Source organism: Sphaerodactylus townsendi, linkage group LG08 (genome assembly GCF_021028975.2).
Source record: "Sphaerodactylus townsendi isolate TG3544 linkage group LG08, MPM_Stown_v2.3, whole genome shotgun sequence".
NCBI lineage: Eukaryota > Metazoa > Chordata > Lepidosauria > Squamata > Sphaerodactylidae > Sphaerodactylus > Sphaerodactylus townsendi.
In genome coordinates this window covers 15,358,009-15,383,913 of record NC_059432.1, presented here as the reverse complement: position 1 = coordinate 15,383,913, position 25,905 = coordinate 15,358,009, and the positions used below count along the sequence as shown (strand labels likewise).

The following is a 25,905-nucleotide window of genomic DNA, read 5'->3' as shown; positions in this document are numbered from 1 at the left end:
CAGATGTTGGCGTGTATGAAAATCGCTGGGCTGAGGAGATAATGTTGCAATCAACATTTACTAGTCAGTTAATGAACCTTGGGAGCTGCTTAACGATTCGTCCAAATGAATGTGAGAATTAATAACGGGATTAAGGTTTTCTCCTCATTTGCTTTAGCAGTTCAAATTGAGTATTCCTGAAAATGGTATCAAAATAGAAGAAGAAGGGTTCGGATTTATACCCCACCTTTGTATCCTGTAAGAACTCTCAATGTGGCTTACAAACGTCTTCTCCTGGGGGCGAGGCTTGGGCATCCTGATTGGGTGATTCCCAACTCATTCTCAGGGAGGCAGGACGAAGTTTGTTGTCACTTCCTGTAGATGGGTTGGGCACACCCCTTCTGGCGTCAGTATTGTTCCTGCCTCAGGACAGGGAGGTCAGGTCTTGGAGTCTCTCCAAGCCCGCCTAGGATTTCTTCCTAAAAAACCTCTTCGTATCTATTATCTTCCTACTGTAAGTGTTTGTCTTCCTTGTTTGTCTACCTCCCAAGCCCTACGCCCAAAAAAGGAGCAGTTAAATCGGGCCCTCTTAGCAATGGCCTCTCTACGCTCCTTCTCACCACCCCCATCCGAAACCTTTGCTAGGGCCACGGCAGAGGGCACACGAGCCTCCACTCGTGCCGGATCAAAGCGTCCCGGCCAGGCCCGCTGCAACGCCAGCCCCGACAACCCTAAGAAGGGAAGCAGCAAAGCTCCTTCCAAAACGGCCGCAGAAAAGGCGCGCAAAAAAGCCGCGAAAGAGGGACCCGGTGCGCATGCGGCCAAACGAACGCACAGCGCAGACGCGGCTCCCGCTAAGCGCCCGCGGCGCCAGGACAACACCGATCCTTCGCCCTCCCCAAGGAGCACCACCGTCCCTCGGGACGAGGCTGGTGTAGCTCCGTCGCAACCTCCGCGCTCCCCTCCAAACACCAACGATGGCCCAGGCAGAGAGCGTTCCGGCTCGTCTGCGGAGAGGGGGGGCGGAGCCAGTTCAGGCAACGAGGAGGATGCTCTCAACCTCAATGCTGACATCAACCAACCAACAGATGGCCTAGGCGGAGCTGCTTCCACCAGGCAAGATCGGGAAGAGAGGGGAGGGGGGCCCTCACTCTTTGATATGAGCTCTTGGGCAAATTCTTCTCCTGCATCCTTAATGAAAGCCTTCAATCAGCATATTAGGCAGGAAATGTCCTTGCGTGAGAAAGAGAAAAAGAAATCCAAGCGCAGGGGGCGACACAGATCTCACAACAGAGATAAGCATAGAAGACATCACAGGTCTAGGTCTTCCTCCAATTCTCACAGCCCCATATCTTCCGCATATTCGCGCAGGGACCCCCTCAATGCAGAAGAAGAAGAAGAAGAAGTAGATAGCAGTGAGGGAGAAATTGTAGACTCCTCAGATCATTTCTCAGAGGGAGAGGAAACCGATTTAGAACCTCAGGAACAGTGCCAAAGATTCTTTAAACAAGAAAACCTGGCGCTCATGATGGCGAAAGCTATATCGGCCCTCGAACTCCATGACACCCCAGAAGCGGAGGAACCATCCACCTCCTCTGGGCCCAAAAAACCAGTAAAAGGGGTCCCCAAGGGGAAGAAAGGGATCTTCCCCCAGACAGTGGAAACCCCGAGAGCTCTCCCACTACCCGAATACTTTGAGAAAAAAATGAAAAAGGAATGGCTCCACTTAGACATTAACAAGAGCTACCCCTCAATTCTGAAAAAACTATATATTCTGCCCGATCATGTCCAATCCATGATCCAAACTCCCCTTGTAGACGCCCCAGTGGTCGCCCTACAGTCAGGAGGCCTAGTTACCAAGGACGGGCAAGGCACCCTTAAAGATGCCTCCGACAGAAAGGGAGATGTCACCCTCAAAAGATTACATGACAGGTTAGCCCTCTCCACCAGAGCATTAGCTTCCTCAGCCACTATGGCTAGGGCCGCCATCGTCTGGGCACGTCGCATCCTAGAGATAATCCCAGCCGAACACAGAGGTATCAGGGAGGGCATGGAAAGGATGCTTATGGCGGTCTCATACTGGGCAGATTCCACCTTTGACGCCTTCTTGTTGACATCCCGAGCCCTAGCCCTGGGAGTCGTCATCAGAAGGCAAGCCTGGCTCCGTGCATGGCAAGCAGACTTTCAGTCCAAACAGGTCGTGGCCACCTATGACTATCATGGCTCTCGCTTATTCGGAAAAGAACTAGATGCAGTCCTAGTGGAATCAAAAGGACACAAAAAATCTATGCCCAGGTATGTCAGACCTGACCAGGGTTCTTCCTTTAAACCCTACACCTCCTTCCGCTCACAAAAGACACTAGCCAGAGCCCCTAGGGATGGTAAAAGATGGTCTTCTTCCAACACTTTCCGCAGACGAAACAACACTAACAACAATTTCAGCGGCAATAACTCTTCCTTTCGTAACTCCAACTACAGACAGGGCAGGGGCGGAAAATCCTTCCAACCCGATCGCTCCTCCAAACCATGACTATCACGACATCCCGGTCGGCGCCCGCCTACAACATTTCCGGCACATATGGACGGGAATCCACGTCGACCGCTGGACCTCAGAGGTAGTCTCCACCGGCTACCTAATAGAGTTCTCCTGCATTCCAAAACCGCGCTTTCAAACCTTCCCGGTACATCGCAACCAACTAAAGAGGCTCAGAACCCAACGGGCCATACAACACCTACTCAAAATCCAGGCCATCGAGCCAGTGCCGACCTCAGAACGTGGATCCGGAGTATACTCCCACTTCTTTACCGTGCCAAAGAGAAACGGGGACTGGAGAGCCATCCTAAACCTTCGGTATGTAAACAGACATATCCGTCTTCGGCGTTTCAAAATGGAGACCCTCAGATCCATTGTAGAGAACCTCCGGCCGGGGGACTTCCTCACCTCTCTGGACCTCACCGAAGCGTATCTGCACATCCCCATCAACCCACGGCACAGATCCTTCCTGAGATTCGCGGTAGGAGAACTACACTTCCAATACAAAGCTCTACCCTTCGGCCTTGCCACCTCGCCCCGCGTGTTCACAAAAGTCCTCCTTGCACCCATCATGCGCCTCCGAGAACAAGCCATACACGTCCACCCTTACTTGGACGACATTCTAGTCCATTCAGAGTCCAAGACAAGAGCAAAGACAGATCTGACCACCGTCATGGAGTGTCTCAACTCGCATGGTTTCTTGGTAAACTTGCAAAAAAGCTCCACCGTCCCCTCAACACGCATGGAACATCTCGGGGCAGTGATAGATACCAATCTGAACACTCTCTTCATCCCTCATGCCAAGGCCCTAAAGATCCAACGCCTGACGGTATCCATTCTCTCGGCCAAAACAGTTGCGCTACTTCAACTGGCAAAACTGATGGGACTTTTATATCGATCATAGATATGTTACAATGGGGCCGTCTACACGCCAGAACTCTCCAGAAGTTCCTGCGACCTTACCAAGGACTCATAATGCGGAAGACCAACAGAATGCTAACTATTCCCCCAGACCTTCGGCGCAGCTTAAGGTGGTGGTCACATCTCAAGAATCTACTAACAGGCAAAGTCTACCTACATGGAGACAGAATCCAAATCTTCTCAGATGCCAGCCTCAGAGGCTGGGGAGCACATCTCCAGGACAACATTGCCCAGGGCACTTGGTCTCCTACCCAGGCCAAACTCCCTATCAACCTCCTAGAGATGAGGGCGGCACGCCTGGCTCTCCTCCACTTCCGGTCCCTCATCCAGGGCCGGCATGTCTTGCTGAGAACGGACAATGTAGCGACCAAAGCCCACATCAACAATCAGGGAGGGTCGCGATCCCGTCGTCTCTACCAGGAGTCTCTCCACATACTCAACTGGAAGTGGGAACTCCAACCTCCAGCCTCCCTCTCCTCAGAACACATCAAGGGGAACCTGAATGTCGAGGCCGACTGGCTAAGCAGACAAACTATCCTGGAAGCGGAATGGATGCTACATCCATCAATCTTCCAACTTATAACCCAAAGATTCGGGACCCCAGAGGTCGATCTGTTCTCCTCAGAAAAGAACCACCAGTTGCCAACGTTCTTCACCAGGTATTACCATCAAAGGGCAGCAGCAACAGATGCCTTGACCTCTCCGTGGCCTCAGACCCTTCTTTATGCCTTCCCTCCACTTCCCGTCATCCCCAAGCTCCTGAGGAAAATATGGAGGGAGAAAGCAGAGGTCATACTAGTGGCGCCATGGTGGCCGAGACGACCATGGTTTTCATCCATTCTACAACTCTCCAGCCAACCCCCGTTCCGACTTCCAACACCTCAGAACATGCTGTCTCAGGGCCCGATCACCCATCCAGATCCCAGATGGTTTTGCTTAACCGCTTGGCACTTGAGCGCACTGCCCTAAAAAAGAAAGGCTACTCCAAAGAAGTAATAGACACCATAGTGGCCTCACGTCGTCCCTCCACCTTACGCATCTATGATTCTTCATGGAGATCATTCGTAAGGTGGGCCAAGTCAAACAATACAGACCCGGTACGTCCCAGGGTAGCACAAGTGCTATCATTCCTCCAGGATGGCTTTAAGAGGGGCCTCAGAAGCTCAACACTCAAAAGACAAGTGTCTGCCTTAACGACGGTCTGGGGTAGACTGCAGGGGGTACCGGCTTCTAAACACCCAGACGTCGTGCGCTTCCTAAAAGGAGTACGTCAAAGTCAGCCACCAGTCTCTCACCACTTCCCGTCTTGGAAACTGAACATCGTCCTAAACGCACTCACAAAATCCCCATTCGAACCAATCCAATCGGTTCACATCAAATGGCTCCGCATGAAACTAATCTTTTTAGTGGCCATCACTTCCGCCAGAAGAATTTCCGAGCTAAGGGCTCTATCGGTGAACTCACAACTGTGTGTGTTCCATAAAAGTAAGGTGGTGATGCGCCTAGACCCGACATTCACGCCAAAAGTAGGCTCTCCTTTTCATCTAAAACAAGAAATTGTACTTCCCACTTTCTTTCCTTCACCAAAACACCCCAAGGAAATACTATGGCATTCCTTAGATGTTAGGAGATCACTAAAAGCCTACATCATCCGCACAGAACATATCAGAAGGACAGAATCACTTCTAATTAACGTGTCCGCCCCTAACTTAGGAGCACAAATGTCACTGCGCTGCTGTCAGTACCCAGCTTAATCAGATCTTGCATTGTGGAAGCTTACAGAACAGATAACATACCCATACCTCCAGGAACTACAGCACATTCCACAAGGAGCAGGACAGCAAGCGCAGCACTGGACGGCTCATACCAGTGGAGGACATATGAAGAGCAGCGACTTGGTCCTCTGACACAACATTGATAAAACAATACAAGATTCAATCACTAGCGGAAAATGGCACCGCTATTGGGCACAGGGTCCTAGGAGCATATTTTGGTGAATAATCCCACCCTACAGGGACACCAAGCTCTGGGAGGTTCCCAATCCAGGATGCCCTGGAGCCTGTAGCCCCCTGTGAGAGAACGGTCCATTGGTATACTTACCCTGAAGGGGCCTTCTCCTGGCGGGCGACGAGGGCATCCTGGCCCTCCCTCAACATTCACCAATCTCATCTAGGACACAGCATACCTTTTTTAATTTTGACAGAGTCCCCCAGTGTGGGACAGTACACACCGCTGCTTACAAAAACAGCGCATTTCAGCCACTTAGGCTCCGTGTAGTTCAGGTTAGATACCGTTAGTATCAGTTCCTTCACTGTTATCCTATGTTATGGTTGTTGCTTCCTGTTATTCTCACATGTTGTACAGTTTTCTTCTCTCTCTATACTACTATGTTACTCCAATACTGACGCCAGAAGGCGTGTGCCCAACCCATCTACAGGAAGTGACAACAAACTTCGTCCTGCCTCCCTGAGAATGAGTTGGGAATCACCCAATCAGGATGCCCTCGTCGCCCGCCAGGAGAAGGCCCCTTCAGGGTAAGTATACCAATGGACCGTTCCCTTCCTCCCTCCACAACAGGCACCTTGTGAGGTAGGTGGCGTAGTAGGTGGTAGGAGCAGCAGTGGAGTCGTGGCTAAGAGCAGGTGCACTGTGATCTGGAGGAACCGGGTTTGATTCCCAGCTCTGCCACTTGAGTTGTGGAGGCTTATCTGAGGAATTCAGATTAGCCTGTACACTCCCACACACGCCAGCTGGGTGACCTTGGGCTAGTCACAGCTTCTTGGAACTCTCTCAGCCCCACCCACCTCACAGGGTGTTTGTTGTGAGGGGGGAAGGGCAAGGAGATTGTCAGCCCCTTTGAGTCTCCTGCAGGAGAGAAAGGGGGGATATAAATCCAAACTCTTCTTCTTCTTCCTAGGTGGGGCTGAGAGAGTTCTGAATGAACTGTGACTAGCCCAAGGTCACCCACCAAGCTTCATGTGTGGGAGCAGGAAAACAAATCCAGCTCACCAGATAAGAGTCTGCCACTCAGGTGGAGAAGCGGGGAATCAAATTCAGTTCTCCAGATTAGAGTCCACCACTCCTAACCACTACACCACAACTGGACAGTAGTTGGACCAGTTACTTTCTAGTAATGTGCAGATTCTTCTAAAGAAATGAAGCATAGCATATAGGGAGAACCCCAGAAAATAGAAAACATATCTGGTCAGTTGGTCTAATAAGCTATATGACCCTTTAATGGCCTGTTTGAAACATTTCCCCTTCATAGCATTAGAAGTATGGAGTCCGGGATTCCCATTTGTTGCCCAGCCATTCCTTGCCTTGATCACACCAGTAATGTATATAGTTGCAACATTTTGTTAAGCCTTAATAGATGCTTAACGGCCTGTTGTTTACCAGGCCAGGTTAATTATCTCCAAACGGAAAAAAAAAAGCTCAAATACCCATTTCCGTGCATTGTCTCTATTAAAGAAATGGGACATTTTTCTCCAGGCCATTTGGCAACATCCGTAATGTATTCCCTGGCACAATATCAGGTTTGTTTTTGTCCCTGGATCTTTCTGAAGCCACTGTCCTTATTGTTCGCTCAGTGATACCAACTTTTAAGACATCGTGTGGACAGAGATGATGTGTTCAGATGAATTCAGTACTCCAATGGATCATGCATCTTTTATATCGTGTGTTAAGAGCAGGACTGCCTCGGGCACGATAGGGGGGAAATGCCTGAATTGGACCAATGTGATTGCAATAACATTTCAGCATTTTCCTTGGTAAATATTACTATTTAAAATGTGGATCACGACATGCATGGTTTCTGAGATTATCTTTGTATTCAAGAAAGCATAACTTTCGTATCTGTATTTCACAGTAAGAGTTGGCTGTGCTTGCAAGAAATTATTTACTCTCAGATTTATTGCGTGTCAAAAATAGCATGTCACAGTCTGTGGTCAAATATAAATGAGACTTTTAAGGAAGCAACAACTGGATGGAAAACTCCTGGTGTCTTTTTACCGCTGTGCTATAGAGAGTGTCTTAACCTACTGCATCTGTGTATGGTTCTCCAGTTGCACAGTGGCAGATAGGAAGGCGCTCCAAAGGGTGATCACTACTGCACAGAGGGTTATCGGCTGCCCTCTCCCCTCCTTGGAAGAACTCTATAATTCCCGAAGCCTAAAGAAAGCCCCAAATATTCTGAGAGACCCGTCTCATCCAGCACACTCTCTTTTTGAACTGTTACCATCCGGCAGACGATACAGGTCTATCAAAACTAGGACAAAGAGGCTTAGAGACAGCTTCTACTCTAGAGAATGCTACTCTAGGCTATGCTAAACTCCGCGGCTTCGTGCTGATGTGTTTGGGGCTGTGTAGGGATGGGTGGAGGAAGGGGAAAGTGAGGATGATGTATGAGTCTGAAATTGTGTGCATTGAGGAATGCTGCTGTAAATTTCGTTGTGCGTGCACAATGACAATAAAATGCTTATGCTTATATAAATGATGGTTTTCGTTTATTCTTTTCAAGTCTCCAACGTAGTAGACATTACGGTTCTCCAAGAATTGCTGGTGTATGTATCTTCCAAGCATGCCTGTTTTCAAGCTCTTCCCCCAAGGGAGCCGCAGACACTCAGCGGCATACGAAATGTTCTCCTAGATCAGCTCCAGGCAGATACGTTGCTCCACTCCATAGTGAAAATTGTCAACATCACTGTGCTAACAGGTCAGTTGAAATTCTAAATGGTATCATTCAGTGTTTGTGTTCCAGGATATATATACTGGGGTTGAAAGTGGGGGGGGCGGTGGGCGGTGGGCAGTAGGAGATAATTGAAAAAGAGTCGATAAACAGACCTCTGGCTGCAGATTTCACAAACAGAAGATGGAACTTTCAAAGGGGATTTCCCTTCATATTCCCTTAACTGACAGTAATAAACACTCTTGAATACACTTAAAAGAACCAAAAGAGGATGTCCTAGCCTAGATAGCTGCAACAAACACGTTCTTCAGATGGAGCCATTGAGGTTATTGGAAATCTTTTGGGTAGGAGAAAAAGCATGACATTCTCAAATTATGAGTTTACCTGATACTTTCTTACAAAATTGTTTTGATTCTGTACTGCATGGTGTGCTCATCTGGGCCAAATGCTTTATCCAGTGCACAATGTAGTGGTAACAGTAAGACAACCTTACATGGCTAGATGCAGAACGTGAGCACAGAATTAGAACCTTCCGCATTGACATTTGACGTAAAGCTGGGATGACTCTTGACTTGCTGCAGTTAGTGTTTGGCCAGAGTTACTTACTGGCATAAAGTGGCTGTTTCCCAGCACAATCCTAACAGAGTTACATCTGTTGAAATCAATAGGCTTAGAAGATTGTGACTCCACTTAGGTTTTCTCCATTAGTGAGCATGTGGTAGCAGGTTTCCTTTGCCTACCATGTTTCCCTGAAAATAAGACAGTGTCTTATATTAATTTTTGCTCCCAAAGATGCACTATGTCTTATTTTCAGGGGATGTCTTATTTTTCTGTGTTCTGTTTGTCAGGCATGCTTCCAAACAAAAACTTTGCTATGTCTTACTTTCGGGGGATGCCTTATATTTCGCACTTCAGCGAAACCTCTACTATGTCTTATTTTTAGGGGATGTCTTATATTCGGGGAAACAGGGTAGTTATGTCTGACAGTCTAAAACCGAGGTGTTCTGTTTTAAACAGACTGAAGACTGATGATAACTAAATGCTGATTTTAAAATCTGATTGGGTCGTATTGCCCATGCAAAGATGTGGGAGGTATTGGCACAGGATTCTGCTCCATTGGTCTGTTTGTAATACCCAATTCCCTGTCCAGGATCCAGTGTGCCACCCATTGTCCCTTGCAGCCGAAGCTGTGTGGGCTTTGGTCTCTCAAACAGCAACACTTCTCCTTTAGGAGAGGGACCGTGGCTCAGTGGTAGAGCATCCGCTTGGCACACTGAAGGCTCCATTCCCCACATCTCCAGTTAAAAGAACCAGGCAGTAAGTGATATGAAAGACCACTGCCTGAGACCCTGGAGCACTGCAGCCAGTCTGAGCAGACAACAGTGACCTTGATGGACCACGGGCCTGACTTGGTAGAAGGCAGCTTCACCTGTGTCCATGTCCCACGTAGCCATCCACTTCTGAAATAGGGTGGCTGAAAGCTGTGTGTGATCTGGTGTGGTGGCCTGCTGTTCAAAAAGGAGGAGAGGGCGGGCGTAAAGTATAAAACTGAATAGGACCGAGCCTTTGGGCACGCCCTTGAAATCGTAGCTGAAACCAGTGTACTGACACAAGGCAATTGAAGACGATTATTCCCCTGTGTGTTTGGGGAAAAAGCTGAGCGACTGTTAGCTTTCATAGTCTCTGAACTTGGTACAGTCCTAAATGATGCTTGTCTGCTTTTTTTTTTTAAGAATCTACATATAGTTACAGAGGAGCAAAGCAAACAAAAATTATTCTAACGGTGGAGCAGGTCAAAGATCAGCACTATGCCTTAGTGCTATGGGGAACTGCTGCATCCTACGGTCCTCAGCTTCGAGGGAAAAAAGGTAACAAGTAACAAGGGGTTTTACTATGTTTGATGAGTTGCGTGTTAAATTGGCAAAGGGAAGCCCCCGGTAGGGACTTTCTGGCAGCAGGCGGGCTTTTTGGTGCATTTAGCCTCCTCACACCACAGGAAAGCCTCCTTGGGCACGGTGGGTTTCTGTGAAACAAAGTAGTCCCTCTCCTGCTTGAGCAAAAAATAAAATAATGTGGAAGCTGACGGGCGTCGGCTTCTAACCCAGCCATGCCCCCACTATGGTGGCAGCGGGGGTGCAGGGATGCTGGCACAGCATTCAGCGCTGAGTCCCACCACTGTGGAGAGCTGTGGTGGATGTCTCCTGGCGGCCAACCCACCCATGAAGCCCCAAAGCGGACCCCCCCCCCCCAATTTTGGATGGGGTCTTAAATTAGTCATCTTTATGTCATTCTTAGGAGGAAAAATGACTCAAATGGAAAAAACATCAGGGTGAAACCAACCACTTCTAACAAAGAGTAGTGTGATATTCGATTTGAAAGCATGGAAATTTTTTTATATTCTCCCAGATAGTTATGGATTCGTTACAATTCCCATCAGCCCCTGCCAGCATGGCCAATTGGCAGGGGCTGATGGGAATTGTAGTCCATAACATCTGGAGTGCCAAAGGTTCGCCACCACTGCACTAGAAGGAGGAGGAGGAGGATTTATATCCCCCTTTCTCTCCTGCAGGAGACTCAAAGGGGCTTACAAATTCCTTTCCCTTCCCCCCCCCCAACAAACACCCTGTGAGGTGGGTGGGGCTGAAAGAGCTCAGAAAACCTGTGACTAGCCCAAGGTCACCCCGCTGGCGTGTGTTCGAGTGCATAGGCTAATCTGAATTCCCCAGATGAGCCTTCACAGCTCAAGCGGCAGAGTGGGGAATCAAACCCGGTTCCTCCAGATTAGAGTGCACCTGCTCTTAACCACTACGCCACTGCTGCTAGGATGAGTATATGATGCAAAGATCATGCAAAGAGTGTCCCTGCCCCATCAAAGCCTTCTTGCTGCATGTGTACATGATCGCAGGCCCTTTTGCTAGGTTCCAGAATAAGATAATGTGGCAAGCTGGATTTTTTTTTATGAGCACCGTTTACTAGGAAGTTGTGAGCTACACCACCGAAAAGATGGCATAAATCCCAGTGACTGGTGCAATAAGAGCAACTGCCAGGCAGAACTTGATTCTTCATTATTTTATAAAGCACCAGATGCTATTTATGAAGTATATTAACTGGAAAAAAAACTATTAAGCTTTCTGCTCTTTGTTTAAACAGTCTTAGGCAACAGGAAATCATATCAAAAGCCTTTTTTTTGGTAGTAGATAAATTCATTCTCTGATTTCTTCAGACAAAAAGATATACCAGCAATGTGCTTAGAGAGGTAGATGTTCCATTCTTTATCACAAAACTTGCACCTTGTTCCAAAGTTGGGATTTTGTGAGCAATTAGAACCTACCTGCTTTGGCTGGCTGATAATCCATGTCTAATCATTAAAAGACTATCTCCGGAATGCCCGATAAAAACTGTGTTCCTAACTGTCCAAACATCCCTCTCTGTGAGATAAGCCCAAAAGTTTTGATCCTCTCAGGACAACCAGAGTCGGGAGTTCAGTTCACGCCAGCCGGGGCTTTGAGCCATGACAGCTGTGCGGCATGTGATTGCCATGCAGGGCCCCAGGCAGGGGGAAGCAGCTCTGCATGTGATGGTCATGCCTGCCCGAAATCTAAGCATTCACGTGGTTTCCTTTCAAATGAAAGAGCTTTGTCTTAGGGTGGGGTGGGAGCAGTGGTGGGATTCAAATAATTTAACAACAGGTTGTTTACAAGCACCATTTTAACAATCGGTTCTGCCGAAGTGGTGCGAACCTGCTGAATCCCACCAGAAGAAGAAGAAGTTTGGATTTATATCCCCCCTTTCTCTCCTGCAGGAGACTCAAAGGGGCTTACAATCTCCTTGCCCTTCCCCCCTCACAACAAATACCCTGTGAGGTGGGTGGGGCTGAGAGAGCTCCGAAAAGCTGTGTGGGAGTCCTTAGAACAGTGATGGCAAACCTTTTTGAGACCGTGCCCAAATTGCAACCCAAACCCCGCTTATTTATCACAAAGTGCCAACCCGGCAATTTAACCTGAATGCTGAGGTTTTCGTTTAGAAAAAAAGGTTGGCTTCCTCTTCCTCCGCCCCACCCGCTCGAGCAGGGGCCAGCCTGCTCTAGCCTCCTTCCAGCAAGTCCTGCGCCAAGCATGCTGTTCTTCTGTGCCTCTCTAGCACCTATGTCTTCTCTGCACCCCCACCCCCCACCCTCAGGCAGCAGCTACCCAGAGCACAGGCACCAGGCCCACCAGCCGAGTCCTCCCTGCTCACTGCGGAGCGCGCACGTCGCGGCTCAGTGGCCCAGGCCAGCCTAGATGTGTGTGTGTGTGGGGGGGGGGGGGTGATTTTCCAACCCCCTCATGATGAACTCTGTGTGTGCGTGCCCACAGAGAGGGCTTCAAGTGCCACTTCTGGCACCCGTGCCATAGGTTCGCCATCACTGCCTTAGAAGGAAGCAGCATTCGCTGTAAACATAACGAAGTTGGATGATGTATCGTTAGCGACGTATCCCAAATGATTTCATAGTATCAAAATTGGGAAGAGATTGTCTTATTCCACAGAGAAGTGCAAAATGGAGAGTGCATAGCCATTTGTAGACAGGCTTCTGTCTGTGTTTCAGTGGATAGCCATTTGTGGCTGAGAAGTGATATATATACAGAAGAGATATACAGTGGCTATACCTGTATATGTTAAGTGCCATCAAATTAATTCTGACTTATGGCAGCCCTGTGAATTAATGACCGCCAACAGCTTCTATTGTTTACAGCCTTGCTCAGGACTTGGAAACAGAGGGTTGTGGCTTCGTTGATCGAGTCAGTCCGTCTCATGTTGGGTCTTCCTCTCTCCTGCTGCCTTCTGCATTTCCTATCGTTATTATCTTTTCCAGGGCCTCTTGTCTTCTCATAATTTGACCAAAGTATGGTCGTTTTTAGCTTCCAGGCAGTGTTCAGGCTTGGTTTATTTGTCTTTCTGGTCCATGTATCCGCAAAACTCTCCTGCAACACCACATTTCAAATGAATGGCTGTATTTACGAGATGGAAAATCTCTTATTAATATCTCACCCCAAGCAGGCACTGAGCGACTTGTTCTCTCAACCTGAACCTCATGAGATATAGCTGAGACTGAGAGAACAACAGCCGACTAGTGGGCTAGACTTAAATGGTGCTGTCCGTGTGCTTTTGATTTTACAGGCATAGACCATATGCAAGCTTTACATGGATATATCTAATAGAGCAAGAGCTGCAATTTCACCTTACCTTTGCATAATGTCCTCCCAGTCCTATAGATGTGAATCACATTTAAATACTCAAAATACTTCTGTAATGCAATTTTATTATTTGCTCACAGCTATTGAAGAAGAGTTTGGGTTTATATCCCACCTTCCTCTCCTGTAAGGAGTCTCAAAGCGGCTGACACATTTTTTCCCTTCTTCTCCCCACCACAGACACCTTGTGAGGTAGGTGGGGCTGAGAGAGTTCTGAAGAACTGTGACTAGTCCAAGGTCACCCAGCAGAAACACATCTGCTTCACCAGATAAGCCTCTGCCACTCAGGTGGAGGAGTGGGGAATCAAACCTGGTTCTCCAGATTAGAATCCACCTGCTCTTAACCACTACTTCCTGCTTTTATCAAAGAGGGGAAGATCTCTTTCAAAACAGGCAAGGGCTCCTACAAATAAAAACAGCACGCTGGAACTTGCAGTCTTACATTCTATTTTATTTTTCCTTAGATCACATATGGCAACTTAAGTATCTGTTTGCAAGACACAACCCTGTCTCGGGGGTTCTTGAATTGCACACAACCCCGTGGTCCTCCTTCGAGTGTCTCTTTGATGATGACAAAAGAGCCATTGAGTTCAAAGAGAAGTTTGACAAGAGTATCAAATCACTGGTGAGAATGACCAGCCTTCCTGCGTGCCTAGAGGAGAAACGTTCTGGTAGGTTGTCGTGTTTCAGCTTGAGGTGGGTTTTAGTCTTTAACTTGTGTCTGTGTGAAGTGCCATCAAGTCACAGCCAACTTAGGGGAACCCCAGCAAGGGGCTTTCAGTGCCAGAGAGAAGCAGAGGGGTCTTGCCATTGTTTTTCTCTGCAGAGTCTTCCTTGGCAGGCTCCTTTTTAAGTACCAACCCGGCTTAGTTCACAAGATCTGAAGAGATGGGGTTATATCAGGCCACCTTTCCTCCTTCTAGTCTACAGGGTTTTTTTTGGTTGGCTGGTTTTGCTGTCGTCACAGCTGACTAACGACAACCCTGTAAGGATTCCAAGGCAAGAGATGTTCAGAGGTGGTTTGCCATTGCCTACCTCTGGTATTGCTTGGTGGTCTCGTATCCAAATATTAGCTGGGGTCAGGACTGAGAGTGTGTGGCCCAAGGTCACCCGGCAGGGTGGGGATTCGAACCTGGGTTTTCCAGACCCTCATCCAACAACTTAACCAGTGGTGGGATCCAAAAATTTTAGTAACAGGTTCCCATGGTGGTGGGATTCAAACTGTGGCATAGCGCCAATGGGGCTGGGCGGGGCACGACGGGGGCGTGGCCAGGCATTCTGGGAACGGGGCATTCCTGGGCGGGGCTGTGGCAAGGACGCAGCCACTGCACCGGTCCTTGGGCGGGAAACGAATGCACGCAGGCTGCCACCCACGCCGGTGCACCTCCTTCTAGACTGCTTCAAGTTCTGCGTGCTACTGCTGAGAGGAGGGGCGTAACTAAGGCAAAAATCACGTGGCAAAATCCCCAATTAGTCACCCCCTCTCGGCACACACAAATAATTAGTAACCTACTCTCGGGAACCTGTGAGAACCTGCTGGATCCCACCTCTGACCTTAACCATTACTCTATGCTTGCTCTCTGCTGGTTACTAGGAGGGGCAAAGATTAACCGCAACACAGGCATCCGTACTGCATTTTTTGACTGTGCAATTTAAATTGGAGCATACTCAAATTCAAACTTGACTGCCAATTTTATCCACTGCTCTGCAACCAAAGCACCAGCTGCTGTCAAGCGGCGAAGGGGTGTCCTCGTATGAACCACGTGATGTTTTCTCACAGAAGTGAACATCCGCCACTCATTTCTTGATGCGGATAGTCTGATTCTAGAATGAGTAACAGTATATGTTGAAAAGCACCAGGGAGGGGGCAGACTCGTAAAAACCTACTTCACTTTGCATTTAAGAAGAAGAAGAGTTGGGTTTATAACCTCACTTTCTCTCCTATTGGAGACTCAAAGGGGCTTACAAACTCCTTCCCCCCTCACAACAAACACCCTGTGAGGTAGGTGGGACTGAGAGAGCTCAGAAGAACTGTGACTAAAACAAAGTTTTGCTCGTGCACTGAAATCCAGCTTTGAAATGGATGGCGGTGGGGGGGAAATCACAGTTAAAGTCCTTGGAGAAAACATGTTAAAACAAACAAAGAGGAAGTGTTTGGAACACCAAACAGAGGAAAACCTGTGCAGAAATGAAAAAAAATATAATGAGGCATTTGACAGTGTAGAAAAATGTAAACCTCTTGTGTGAAAAAGGCTACAAATTGGGAGTCAGCAGATGGAACAGGGTTGAAGTGATATTGTTCCCACAACGAACTCCAGTCAGCACTCTGGCTGCAGCATTCTGTGCCAGTTGTAGCTCCTGGTCAGTCTTCAAGCGCAACCCCATGCAAAGCACGTTGCAGCAGTCTAGTCTAGATGTTAGCAAGGCAGGCACCACAGTGGCACGGAAGTCTACAAAAATTGCACTGCGTGATGTGATCTTTTCTGTTTTGAACAGGAATCATCCAAGTGAGAGCCCACATCTCGGAACTGAAATTTGCCATTGCTTCCTCTCCATGTGGACAGCTTGTTTTCAACGCGTGCACTTCACTCCAGCACATCTTTGGTTCTCTTTCTCAAATCACCTACGCAGGCTGTGCAAAATGTGGGCTTGAACTTCAAGTGGATGACAATCTGATCTACCAACAGTGCTTTAGCTGCTTGCCCTTGAACAAAGTGAAAATATTCTACAGGTAAAAAAAAAAAAAAACAGCCTTAAGAAAATAAAGTGAGCGAACTGCCAGTTAACAGATCCATTTAAAGACAAGCATTTGTTTCAATACTGCCATGGAAAAGAATATGTATAACAACAACAACCACCTTTATTTGGCATTTAAAAATAGGTTCTGGAGCGTTGCCAGACATTTTTGAACTACAAATCAAGAGTACATTCAAAACGCAGACAGGAAGACTGTGTATAGCAGTATACATTACTTAGAAAGTTCTGTCACTTGTAAAAGAAATTTTGCTCCTTTTTCCAAGAGCATGACACCTGTGTTGTTTAACAGAAGCTCCGCAACAGAACAGTCAGAGTCACGTTCAGATTTGTCCAGGGCCAGCCTGGGGGAGAAATTCCTGATGCCCACATATCTCAGACAGTCAAGAATAATGTGAGCAAGAGTCTCCACTTGATTTTTTACAGTGTGGACAAACCCGATCCTGGAGAGGGGTGGGTAAGTGGCGACCCTTTGTCATGGCCGATGGGAAGGGATTGGAGAAAAGAATATGTCTGATTCATATTTTTAAATTATCTTCTCTCTGCAATTTATTTTAAATCGCTTTTGGAAAGAGAGACCTTTCTGGTTATTTTCCAGTGGAATGCGCACACAGGCAGAATTTCGAGATTTGCTCAACTAAAATGAAAAAACCAGGAGAAAGCGATCTAGCAAGAGTTCGAGGTAGCCGGCGTTAAGCAACGATATCAGCACTTCTTTCAAGCTGTACATCTTTTGTCACAAAGTGCCCTATGCAATCCTGAGCGTTTATACTCAGAAGTAAATCCCCACTTCCAAGCTGTGCGCTCAGAACCGCGGTCAGAATCTCTGTTTTGATGCTACTTTAGTGCGAATGACAATATAGCAGCGGGCAGGCGAAACGGCAGGTTTCTGTATAAAAACCTAATCTGGAGGCCTCTGGAAAACTGTTGGACGATGACGCTGTTCGCTCTAAGTTTGAAATTGTGAATGGCTTCTTTTCTTCAGGAGCAGAGGAGAGCAAAGCAAAGCCTTTATTGGCATTAGGCCTTGCGCGGCCTGGGACCTCCGTACCTACGGGACCGTCTTGCCCCACATGTCCCAAATTGGCCTCTGGGCTCAGCAGAGGCAAATTTGCTGGTGATCCCTGGCCCCTCAATGATGCGGCTGGCCTCCACCGGGCCAGAGCTTTTACAGCTCTGGCCCCTGCCTGGTGGAACGCTCTACCTCCAGCTACGCGGGCCCTGCGGGATCTTAATGAATTTCGCAGGGCCTGCAAGACGGAGCTGTTCCACCGGGCTTTTGGGGAGTCCGGCCGCTGATGCCCCCCCTCCTCCTTTTCATAACAGCTGTGGACCCTGCTGTTCCCTCTCTCCCCTTCCCCTCCCCCCCTTTTTTAGGGGATTTCTAACAGGACGCCATCAGTATATTTGATTAGGATGCTGCATTTTAATGGGGTTGATTTTAACATATAGAGCCATATTTAATTATTTACTGATTTTATCTGTGCTCTATCTATTTGTTTTGTTCACCGCCCCGAGCCCTTCGGGGAAGGGCGGTTTACAAACAATACAACAACAACAACAACAACAACAATAATAATAATACATAGAACAACAGCAACAAAACACAGCAAACATAAAAATTTTAAAAGGCAAAAAGGATAACCTCAGATACATACATATTATTACTGGCTCTGAATTATTTCCATAACAAAGCTTGCAACCTCTTCACAAAACACAGAATCAGAATTGTTCAACAAGAGAAATGATCTAATCGAATCTGTTCACTCAGATTGGAAGAGAGGGTGTAGATTGACATATTTAGATCTAATTTCAGCAAATGTAGTGCAATGTAATAGCTGGTGAGCCAATGTTTCGACTACCTTAGAATTAGCAGAGGAGAGGAACAGTGATGATCAGGAGCCTATGAGGAAAGGCTGAGGGGCTTGGGAATATTTAGTCTGGAGTCAAGGAGGTTGAGGAGGGACGTGATTGGTCTCTTCAAGTATTTGAAGGTCTGTCACTCACAGGAGGGCAAGGAGCTGTTCCTGTTGGCAGAAGTGGAGAGGACCCGCAATAATGGGAATAAATTACAGGCAAAAAAGGTACGGGCTGGACATTAGGGAAAAAATTACAGGAAGAGTCGTGGAATCAGTTGTCTAGTGGTGGTGAGTTCGTCCTCACTGGCAGTCTTCAAGCAATGGCTGGACAAACACTCATCAGGGATGCTTTAGGCCAGCGATAGTGAACCTTTTAGAGACCAAGTGCCCAAATTCCAACCCAATTTATCGCAAAGTACCAACACGACAATTTAACCCGAATACTGAGGTTTTAGTCTAGAAAAAACGGTTGGCTCCAAGGCGCAGGTTACCTAGAGGCAAGCTTGGTGGTAGTCAGGTGGTTTTGTTTTCAAGCTGTAACCGCGGCAGTCTCCTTCCAACGGGTGAATCACGACCCTAGGAGGGTTTACTCAGAAGCAAGCCCCATTGCCAGCAACCGAGCTTACTCCCAGGTAAAGGATTGCACTTTAGTTCTTCGCATGAAAATCAGTGGGGTTTAACAGCGCTTGACAGGGTTACCTACGATGCTTCCCCAAAACTAGGTCTTAGGTTTAACGCTAATAATTGAGCCCAGTGTCCTAGGCCAGCCTAGATGTGGAGGGGGGACTCTGTTTGCGCGTGCCCACAGAGAGAGCTCTGAGTGCCACCTCTGGCACCCGTGCCTTAGGTTCGCCACCACTGCTTTAGGCTGTTCCTACATTGGGCCGGAGGTTGAATTAGATGGCCTGCCTGTCTCTTTCCAACTCTGTGATTCTAGACGTGGCATCCGACTTTTGAAACCACCACCTGTTGAATTGTTTCAGCACTATTTTGGGGGAAATGAAACTTATTTCTAGCAAACACTAGGTGGCAACAGAAGATAAGCTGACGCTGAGTTCTGGGTGTGAAGAAAGCAAATCCTTTCAAAGGTATCCAGCTTTTGGGGTGACCACAGTGCTTGTTTTTAAGTTGCTTACCATTTTGAGTGTTCTGACCCTTTTCTAGTAGTCTCTCTCTCCATATGCACGCACGTACATGTCTCCCACTTCCATGGAAATATGGAGGCTGCCCCAATGTTTCCTTTGGCTGCAGCTTCTTGAATGGACTGTGTCGCTCTGGAGGGTCCCCTAACCTTCAGCAGCAGGTATGGGAGGGGACTTAATTGGAGGGGTTCTTCAAAATCCCTTACGAAACTACATGTAACCCACTGATTCTGTTCCCCAAATGAATAACAGACAAGTTGCAGCATCTCATTCTAATAAAAACCCTATTTAATAATATTAATATTCTTATTTAATTATTAAGAGTTATTAATAACATTATAATAGAAACCCTCTTTTATAATAATGATAGCAGATTTCCTGATGAGTGAGAATTCTGGCTCCTCAGGGCAATAGGTGTTGCAAACTTAGAAAGGGTATTCAGAAATACCTGACGTTTCTGTATCAAAGAGATGATGACGCCTGATTTTCATAACTTCAGTACTTGCTCTGACGTTCAGAAATGTACAAAGCCAACATTTGGGTCATTACAGTCAGTCCACTTTTACCTCCTAAGGCAGTGATGGCGAACCTTTTCGAGACCAAGTGCCCAAATTGCAACCCAAAACCCACTTATTTATCGCAAAGTGCCAACACGTCAATTTAACCTGAATACTGAGGTTTTAGTTTAGTTTAGTTTAGTTTTAGCTCCGAGGCGGTGGTAGTTGTTGGCTTTGCTTTGAAGCAACCGTGCAACAATTCCAATGGGTGAATCATGACCAGAGGAGGGTTTACTCAGAAGCAGGCCCCATTGCCAGCAACTGAGCTTACTCTCAGGTAAAGGATCGCGCTTTAGTTCTTCACATGAAAATCAGTGGGAGTTTAACAGCGCTTAACAGGGTTACCTACACTGCTTCCCCAAAATTAGGTTTAATGCTAATAATTGAGCCCTGGGGCCCAGACCAGCCTAGATGTGGGAGGGACAACTCTGTTTGTGGGTGCCCACAGAGAGGGCTCTGAGTGCCACCTCTGGCACCCGTGCCATAGGTTCGCCACCACTGTCTTAAGGGCTAACATAGGTCATTTCCCCACTTACCTCGACCAAAGGTTGCTGCGTGCTACTCCCAGCGTGCGTCATTTCTGGTGCGCTCCCGGGCTTCCCCACGACCCCGTGCAGTAATCAAAAGGCGCCGTTTCGAGGAGCGCCAGGAATGATGCACGCTGAGGGGGCGCGACAGCAGCAGCATCAGGGTGGCTGCATTGTCGCCGCCCCTGTAGTGGGGAGTGCCAGGGAACCCCGCACTACTTGGGGAGAGTAATGCGCAGCAGCAGGTAAGTAGGGAAACGACCATACTTGTCCTAAGACAGCGATACATTTGAAGTCTTTATAATGAAAATTCTTGTGTTTCCATACATACCAAAGTACTCCTTGAATCTCTAACCCAAATAATGCTTTCAGCGTACAATGAACACTCATGTATAACTACAATGTATGCAATACAAATATTAACTACATGCAAATAGTCAATCCTCATTCCACAATTATATTTGGGTTTGGGTTAACCAAACTCACCACATTTTCTTATAAAGAATTTTCATTATAAAGACTTAAAACGTATCACTGGCTCATTCCGCACATGCAGAATAAAGCACTTTCAAACTGCTTTCAGTGCTCTTTGAAGCTGTGCGGAATAGCAAAATCCACTTGCAAACAGTTGTGAAAGTGGTTTGAAAATGCATTATTTTGCGTGTGCGGAAGGGGCCACTGTCTTAGGACAAGTGTGTCAGGCTGTAAAAGTGGATTGGCTGTATTTACTCAGTGCACCCACCCCACAATGTTTTGACCATTTGGATCATGCCACTAGTTGGCCACCCACATGCTTGCTTAGGGTGCCAAACTGGCAGGGTCTACACAGGGGAGGATGTGACAGGTGTGCCTTGTGACTGTCATTACTTCCCAGTGCCTCTGGCTCCAACGGGTGTGTGTGTGTGTGTGTGTGTGTGTGTTTGTTTGTTTGTTTGTTTGTTGTTTGGATTTGTAGACCGCCCCATCCCCAAGGGGCTGTGGGCGGTGCACAACAACATCAACATGTATACAATGTATAACAAAGGTTCACAATAGTGACCACATAACAGTCATTACATTTACTAAAATCCATTAAAATCCATTAAAACAGCAGTCAATACAATAATAACAGGCGTCCCATAACCCAATTTATTAAAAAGCCTCCCCAAAAGGAGGGAACGGCGTAGAGGTGTGCCCTCACTTCTTCTGAGTTCTAATGAGCAGCCAATAAGAGCCGGGTAGCGTGAGTGAGGATCACGCCCTTTCTCCCCACTGGTGCTCTGCTTCATGGATCCAGTGGGAGCAAATGCAACCTCTCCCCTTATTGTCCCCCACACCTCCTTCCGTGCCAGGGTCTCGTCACTCACTGACCAGATGAGTCCAGTTGGTCCTGTTGAAGACCTTTTTTGGCCTAAACTGGCTAACCCTTAAACCGAGCTGAATTTAAATGCACATTAACAAAGCCAGCATTTGTTTAGTCCTGAAAAACAACACTCTTCCGCAACCCCTTTTATTTAGCGGCCTGCGGTGATTTGTTTTGCCTGTAATGTTGTTAAGCGAACATTACGTTTGTCCTTCCTCCTCTGCTTAATTGTCACTGCAGCAACTTCCTGCAGCAAAGATTAAGGGTAACCACCAGACGGCTGGTTCAGAAACAAAACCTGTTTTTGTTTCTATTAACTACGTGCTGGCAGTATTTTGAAAGAACTTTTCCTTTGAGAGCACGGCATTGCAAGACGTCAGCAGGACTGTGAGGGTCCATGCCAGTCTGCCTGTGGAGCTAGACAGAGAGGGCCAAATAACCCCCTCACCTTAATGCATTGTTTCCACAGACTCTGGTCGCTGCCTGCACAGAGTCATGCGAACAAGGAAACAGGAGAGTTTGCATTTTTACCTCGTCTTTCTCTCCTGTAAGAAGACTCAAGGTGGCTTACAAACTCCTTTTCCCTTCCTCTCCCTACAACAGACCCCTTGTGAGGCTGAGAGAGTTTGGAGAGAACTGTGACTAGCCCAAGGTCACCCAGCAGGCTTCACGTGGAGGAGCAGGGAAACAAAACCAGTTCACCAGATAAGAGTTCGCCACTTATGTGGAGGAATGAAGAATCAAGGCCCGTTCTCCAGAGTAGAGTCCACCTGCTCTTAACCACTACATCTCGCTGCAAGGCAAAGAACAAACCAAGTCTGTAAATAAATCTGTAAACCTCCCAAAACAGAGGCAGTGGAATGGTTCCCTACTTGTTACTTGATCCCTTTGTCAGGATGCTTCACAGCGGTGCCTGGCCTTGCCCTGTTAATGTCCCAGCTGTTTGTTGTGTAGTTCCTCCTATTTTTGTGAGATTAGCCACTTGATACCTCTGGTTGACCTTGTGGGAGGTCCCTTGCTGAGATCTTCATGGGAATTTCACACCACATAATGCAAATCCAGTGGAGCAGGGTACATTCCAACCGTGGGATAAAGCAGTCTTCTAGCAGAAGAGTCAAGGGACTTTGTTGTCAAAGGAAATATTGGCAACTTGAGTCTAAAGCAGCCTAGCAGAATAGATAGGCTCCAAGCCTTGTGTTTTCTATGTGCTTCCTTTATCTTCTGAAGTCCTGGTTTCAGACATCCGGTGGATTGCCCAAGACTTGAGTCAGGCCCAAGGTGTTTGAAGAAAGAAATCTGCCCATGTCTATTAACCCACATGTTCCCTCAGAGTACAAAGCATTCTTTAACTGTTGTTACGTAGTTCACCACATAAGCTAAGCAAGCCAATCTATTGCCTTTGAAAACCAACATATGAAGTCTTTGCCACTTTTTAGCTGATCAGGAGGAACAACTAGAGACAATTCAAACTTAACTTAGAAGAAGTCCTGAAGGCCTCCATGTATGGATGGTCAATCCCTGGTATGACATTTGGAGATATTTTTGAAAGCTTTCTCCATTAGGCTCATGAGGGGTATTCTTCCCATCTCAGAATATTTCTCATAGATTTCCTCCTTAATTGAGAAGAATCATATTATGGCATGTGGTTTAATTTTTTCTCAGTCCTCTAAAGGGACAACTAAGACTCCCCAAAGAGGGTACAAAACTTCACAGAGAGATCTGCCTAAGAGTGGATGGATAGAAGGCAACAGTCTCTGTAGACGTTGAAAGAGTCAACACACCAAGAGCAATACCTTCAGAGGGTGCTGCAGGGAGGCCCAGCAAACCCAATTGCCTTCTAAGGAGCAGCAGTGGCGAAGGAGGTTAAGAGCTCGTGTATCTAATCTGGAGGAACCGGGTTTGATTCCCAGCTCTGCCGCCTGAGCTGCGGAGGCTTATCTGGGGAATTCAGATTAGCCTGTACACCCCCACACACGCCAGCCGGGTGACCTTGGGCTAGTCACAGCTTCTCGGAGCTCTCTCAGCCCCACCTACCTCACAGGGTGTTTGTTGTGAGGGGGGAAGGGCAAGGAGATTGTCAGCCCCTTTGAGTCTCCTGCAGGAGAGAAAAGGGGGATATAAATCCAAACTCTTCTTCTTCTTCTAAAAAGATCTGGCATCATGCACTCAAAAAGGTGCAAGATGGTGTCCCCAGTACTGTGATGCCTCTGCAACAGTAGGTACCTGTACAGGTCAGTGGGAGAGCCAGCATAGTGTAGTGGTTAAGGTGTTGGAGTAGGACCTGGGAAAACCAGGTTTGAATCTCCACTCACACCACGGAAGGCTGCTGGGTGACCTTGGGCTAGTCATACACTCTCAGGTGTGACCCTGGCTAGTATTTGGATGGGAGACCTCCAAGGAATACCAGGGGTATGATGTGGAGGTAGGCAGTGGAAAACCACCTCTGAACATCTCTTGCCCTGAAAACCCTACCTACAAGGCCACCATAAGGCAGCTGTGACTTGACGGCAAAGAAGCCTTCCCCTCTTATTTGAACTGTACCTTGAGCACACTGAAAATACAATCTCAAGGAACAGATTTGTCCATGATACGACTAATTGTCCCAATTTGAATTCAAATTAGATTAAATTGCAAAGTTTACAACGCAGTACAGGAGTCTGTGTTGTGGTTAATCTTTATGTCTCCTAACAACCCAACAGAGAGCCTGCAAGATGTAGTGGTCAACGTGTTGATCTCGGATTTGGAAAACCCAGGTTTGAGTCCCCACTCTGCCATGGAATCTTGCTGGGTGATCTTGGGCGAGTCACACATTCTCAGCCTCAACCCTGGCTAGGATTTGGATGGGAGACCTCCAAAGACTATCAGGGTTGTGATGTGGAGGCAGGCAGTGGCAAACCAAAGGTCTCTAGCCTTGAAAATCCTGCAGAGTTGCCATAAGTCAGCTGCGACTTGACCACAAAGAAGAAAAGTCAGTGAGCTAGCATGGTTAATAAAACAAGGTAATGTAGGTCTACCAGTCACATGCACCATTCTGAGTCAGAAAGAACTGGAGAGGAGAGCAACATAACCATCCTTCACTAAAACTTGCCATCTGTCCAGACTGTTTTGGACTGTGGGACAAGGAGAATGGAATTCATTTGTGGTTTCGGCCTCACTCCTCCTGATTATAACTCAACTGCACTGTTTTTACACCCTGCCTTTCTTCTCCATGAACTGAAGCCAGCTTAAGTAAATTAGAATGCTCATATCCCATTTATTTAGGTGTATGCTTCATTTTCAATGCAGATGTTCTTAAAGCCGCTTGTGCAAAAGAAGGTAAAAACATTTAGCCATTCACTACCTGGGATGCACTGAATTTTTCCTCAGACCTCATTCCATTGTACTTCCTCATCTCTGTCCAAATTGGCTGAAACTAAACTCTTCCCCTGCAATGCAGGTACAAAGAAGGAATGGTCTTACCTTCTTATAGTTAGCGCAAATACTGCTCTTTCAAAAATCTGTTAGTCACAACGGACAAAGGCTCATTCCGCACATGCAGAATAATGCACTTTCAAACTGCTTTCAGTGCTCTTTGAAGCTGTGCAGAATGGCAAAATCCACATTCAAACAGTTGTGAAAGTGGTTTCAAAACGCATTATTTTGCGTGTGCGGAAGGGGCCAAAGAGTATGAAAGAACTTGTTACAACCTGTTATCATTTGTCTAGCCTGAAGAAGAGAAGGGAAGGCCACAGTGGTTTGAGGGGCAGCAGTAGTAGTCGGCGACAACCGAATATTCGTCAAGATATTCGTAACTGCTGCTTAAGTTTTTAATGGGTTTAAGTTATATTTTTGTATTGATTTGCTGTCTTAAGAGAACAGCCATATTGTGAGCCGCCTCGAGCCCTTCGGGGGTGAGGCGGCTTATAAATCAAATAAATAAATAAAGATGGGGTCTGCGCTTTGCTTTCACCCAACAGCTTCATCAGTTTTTACAAAGGACACCTTTCTTGGTGACATTAACACAATCCAATAGGACTATAATTAGAAGAGGCCCTCCTGTGTTAATTATTGAATGTGCTCCAGAATGAAACCCGTGAGCCTGCTTCTCTTTGAAATGGCTGTTTCGTTGTTGTCAATCTGGAAGTATTCGGGGAGAATGGAAAAAGCCTCCTAGGGCGTCCATCGCTTCTGCTCACGTTAATTGCTTGCACAGCAAGGGCGAGTTGATTAGGCTCCCATGAGTCAAGTGTCCGGGACTTCAAAGCTGAGAATGCCCTTGACTCGAGCACTGGTGGTGGCGAGATACCCTTGAGTATATTTGCTTTTTGCTTTAATTTGTTCTGAATCATGAGATCAGCTTGATGGTTCAGACACACATAGTCTGGAAATGCTTC

At 47.1% G+C, this 25,905-nt stretch overlaps 1 protein-coding gene across 3 annotated transcripts in view; it reads left to right on the top strand.

Moving 5' to 3' along the window:
- Window positions 1–25,905, top strand: part of SHLD2 (shieldin complex subunit 2) — a 66,681-nt gene that overhangs the window by 29,127 nt on the left and 11,649 nt on the right. For all 3 annotated transcript variants that reach the window (XM_048505062.1, XM_048505063.1, XM_048505065.1), the window contains exons 3-7: window positions 4–111; window positions 7,953–8,147; window positions 9,854–9,988; window positions 13,816–14,022; window positions 15,848–16,082. In XM_048505062.1, coding sequence (XP_048361019.1) covers window positions 4–111; window positions 7,953–8,147; window positions 9,854–9,988; window positions 13,816–14,022; window positions 15,848–16,082 — 880 coding nt within the window. The remainder of the gene's footprint in view (window positions 1–3; window positions 112–7,952; window positions 8,148–9,853; window positions 9,989–13,815; window positions 14,023–15,847; window positions 16,083–25,905) is intronic.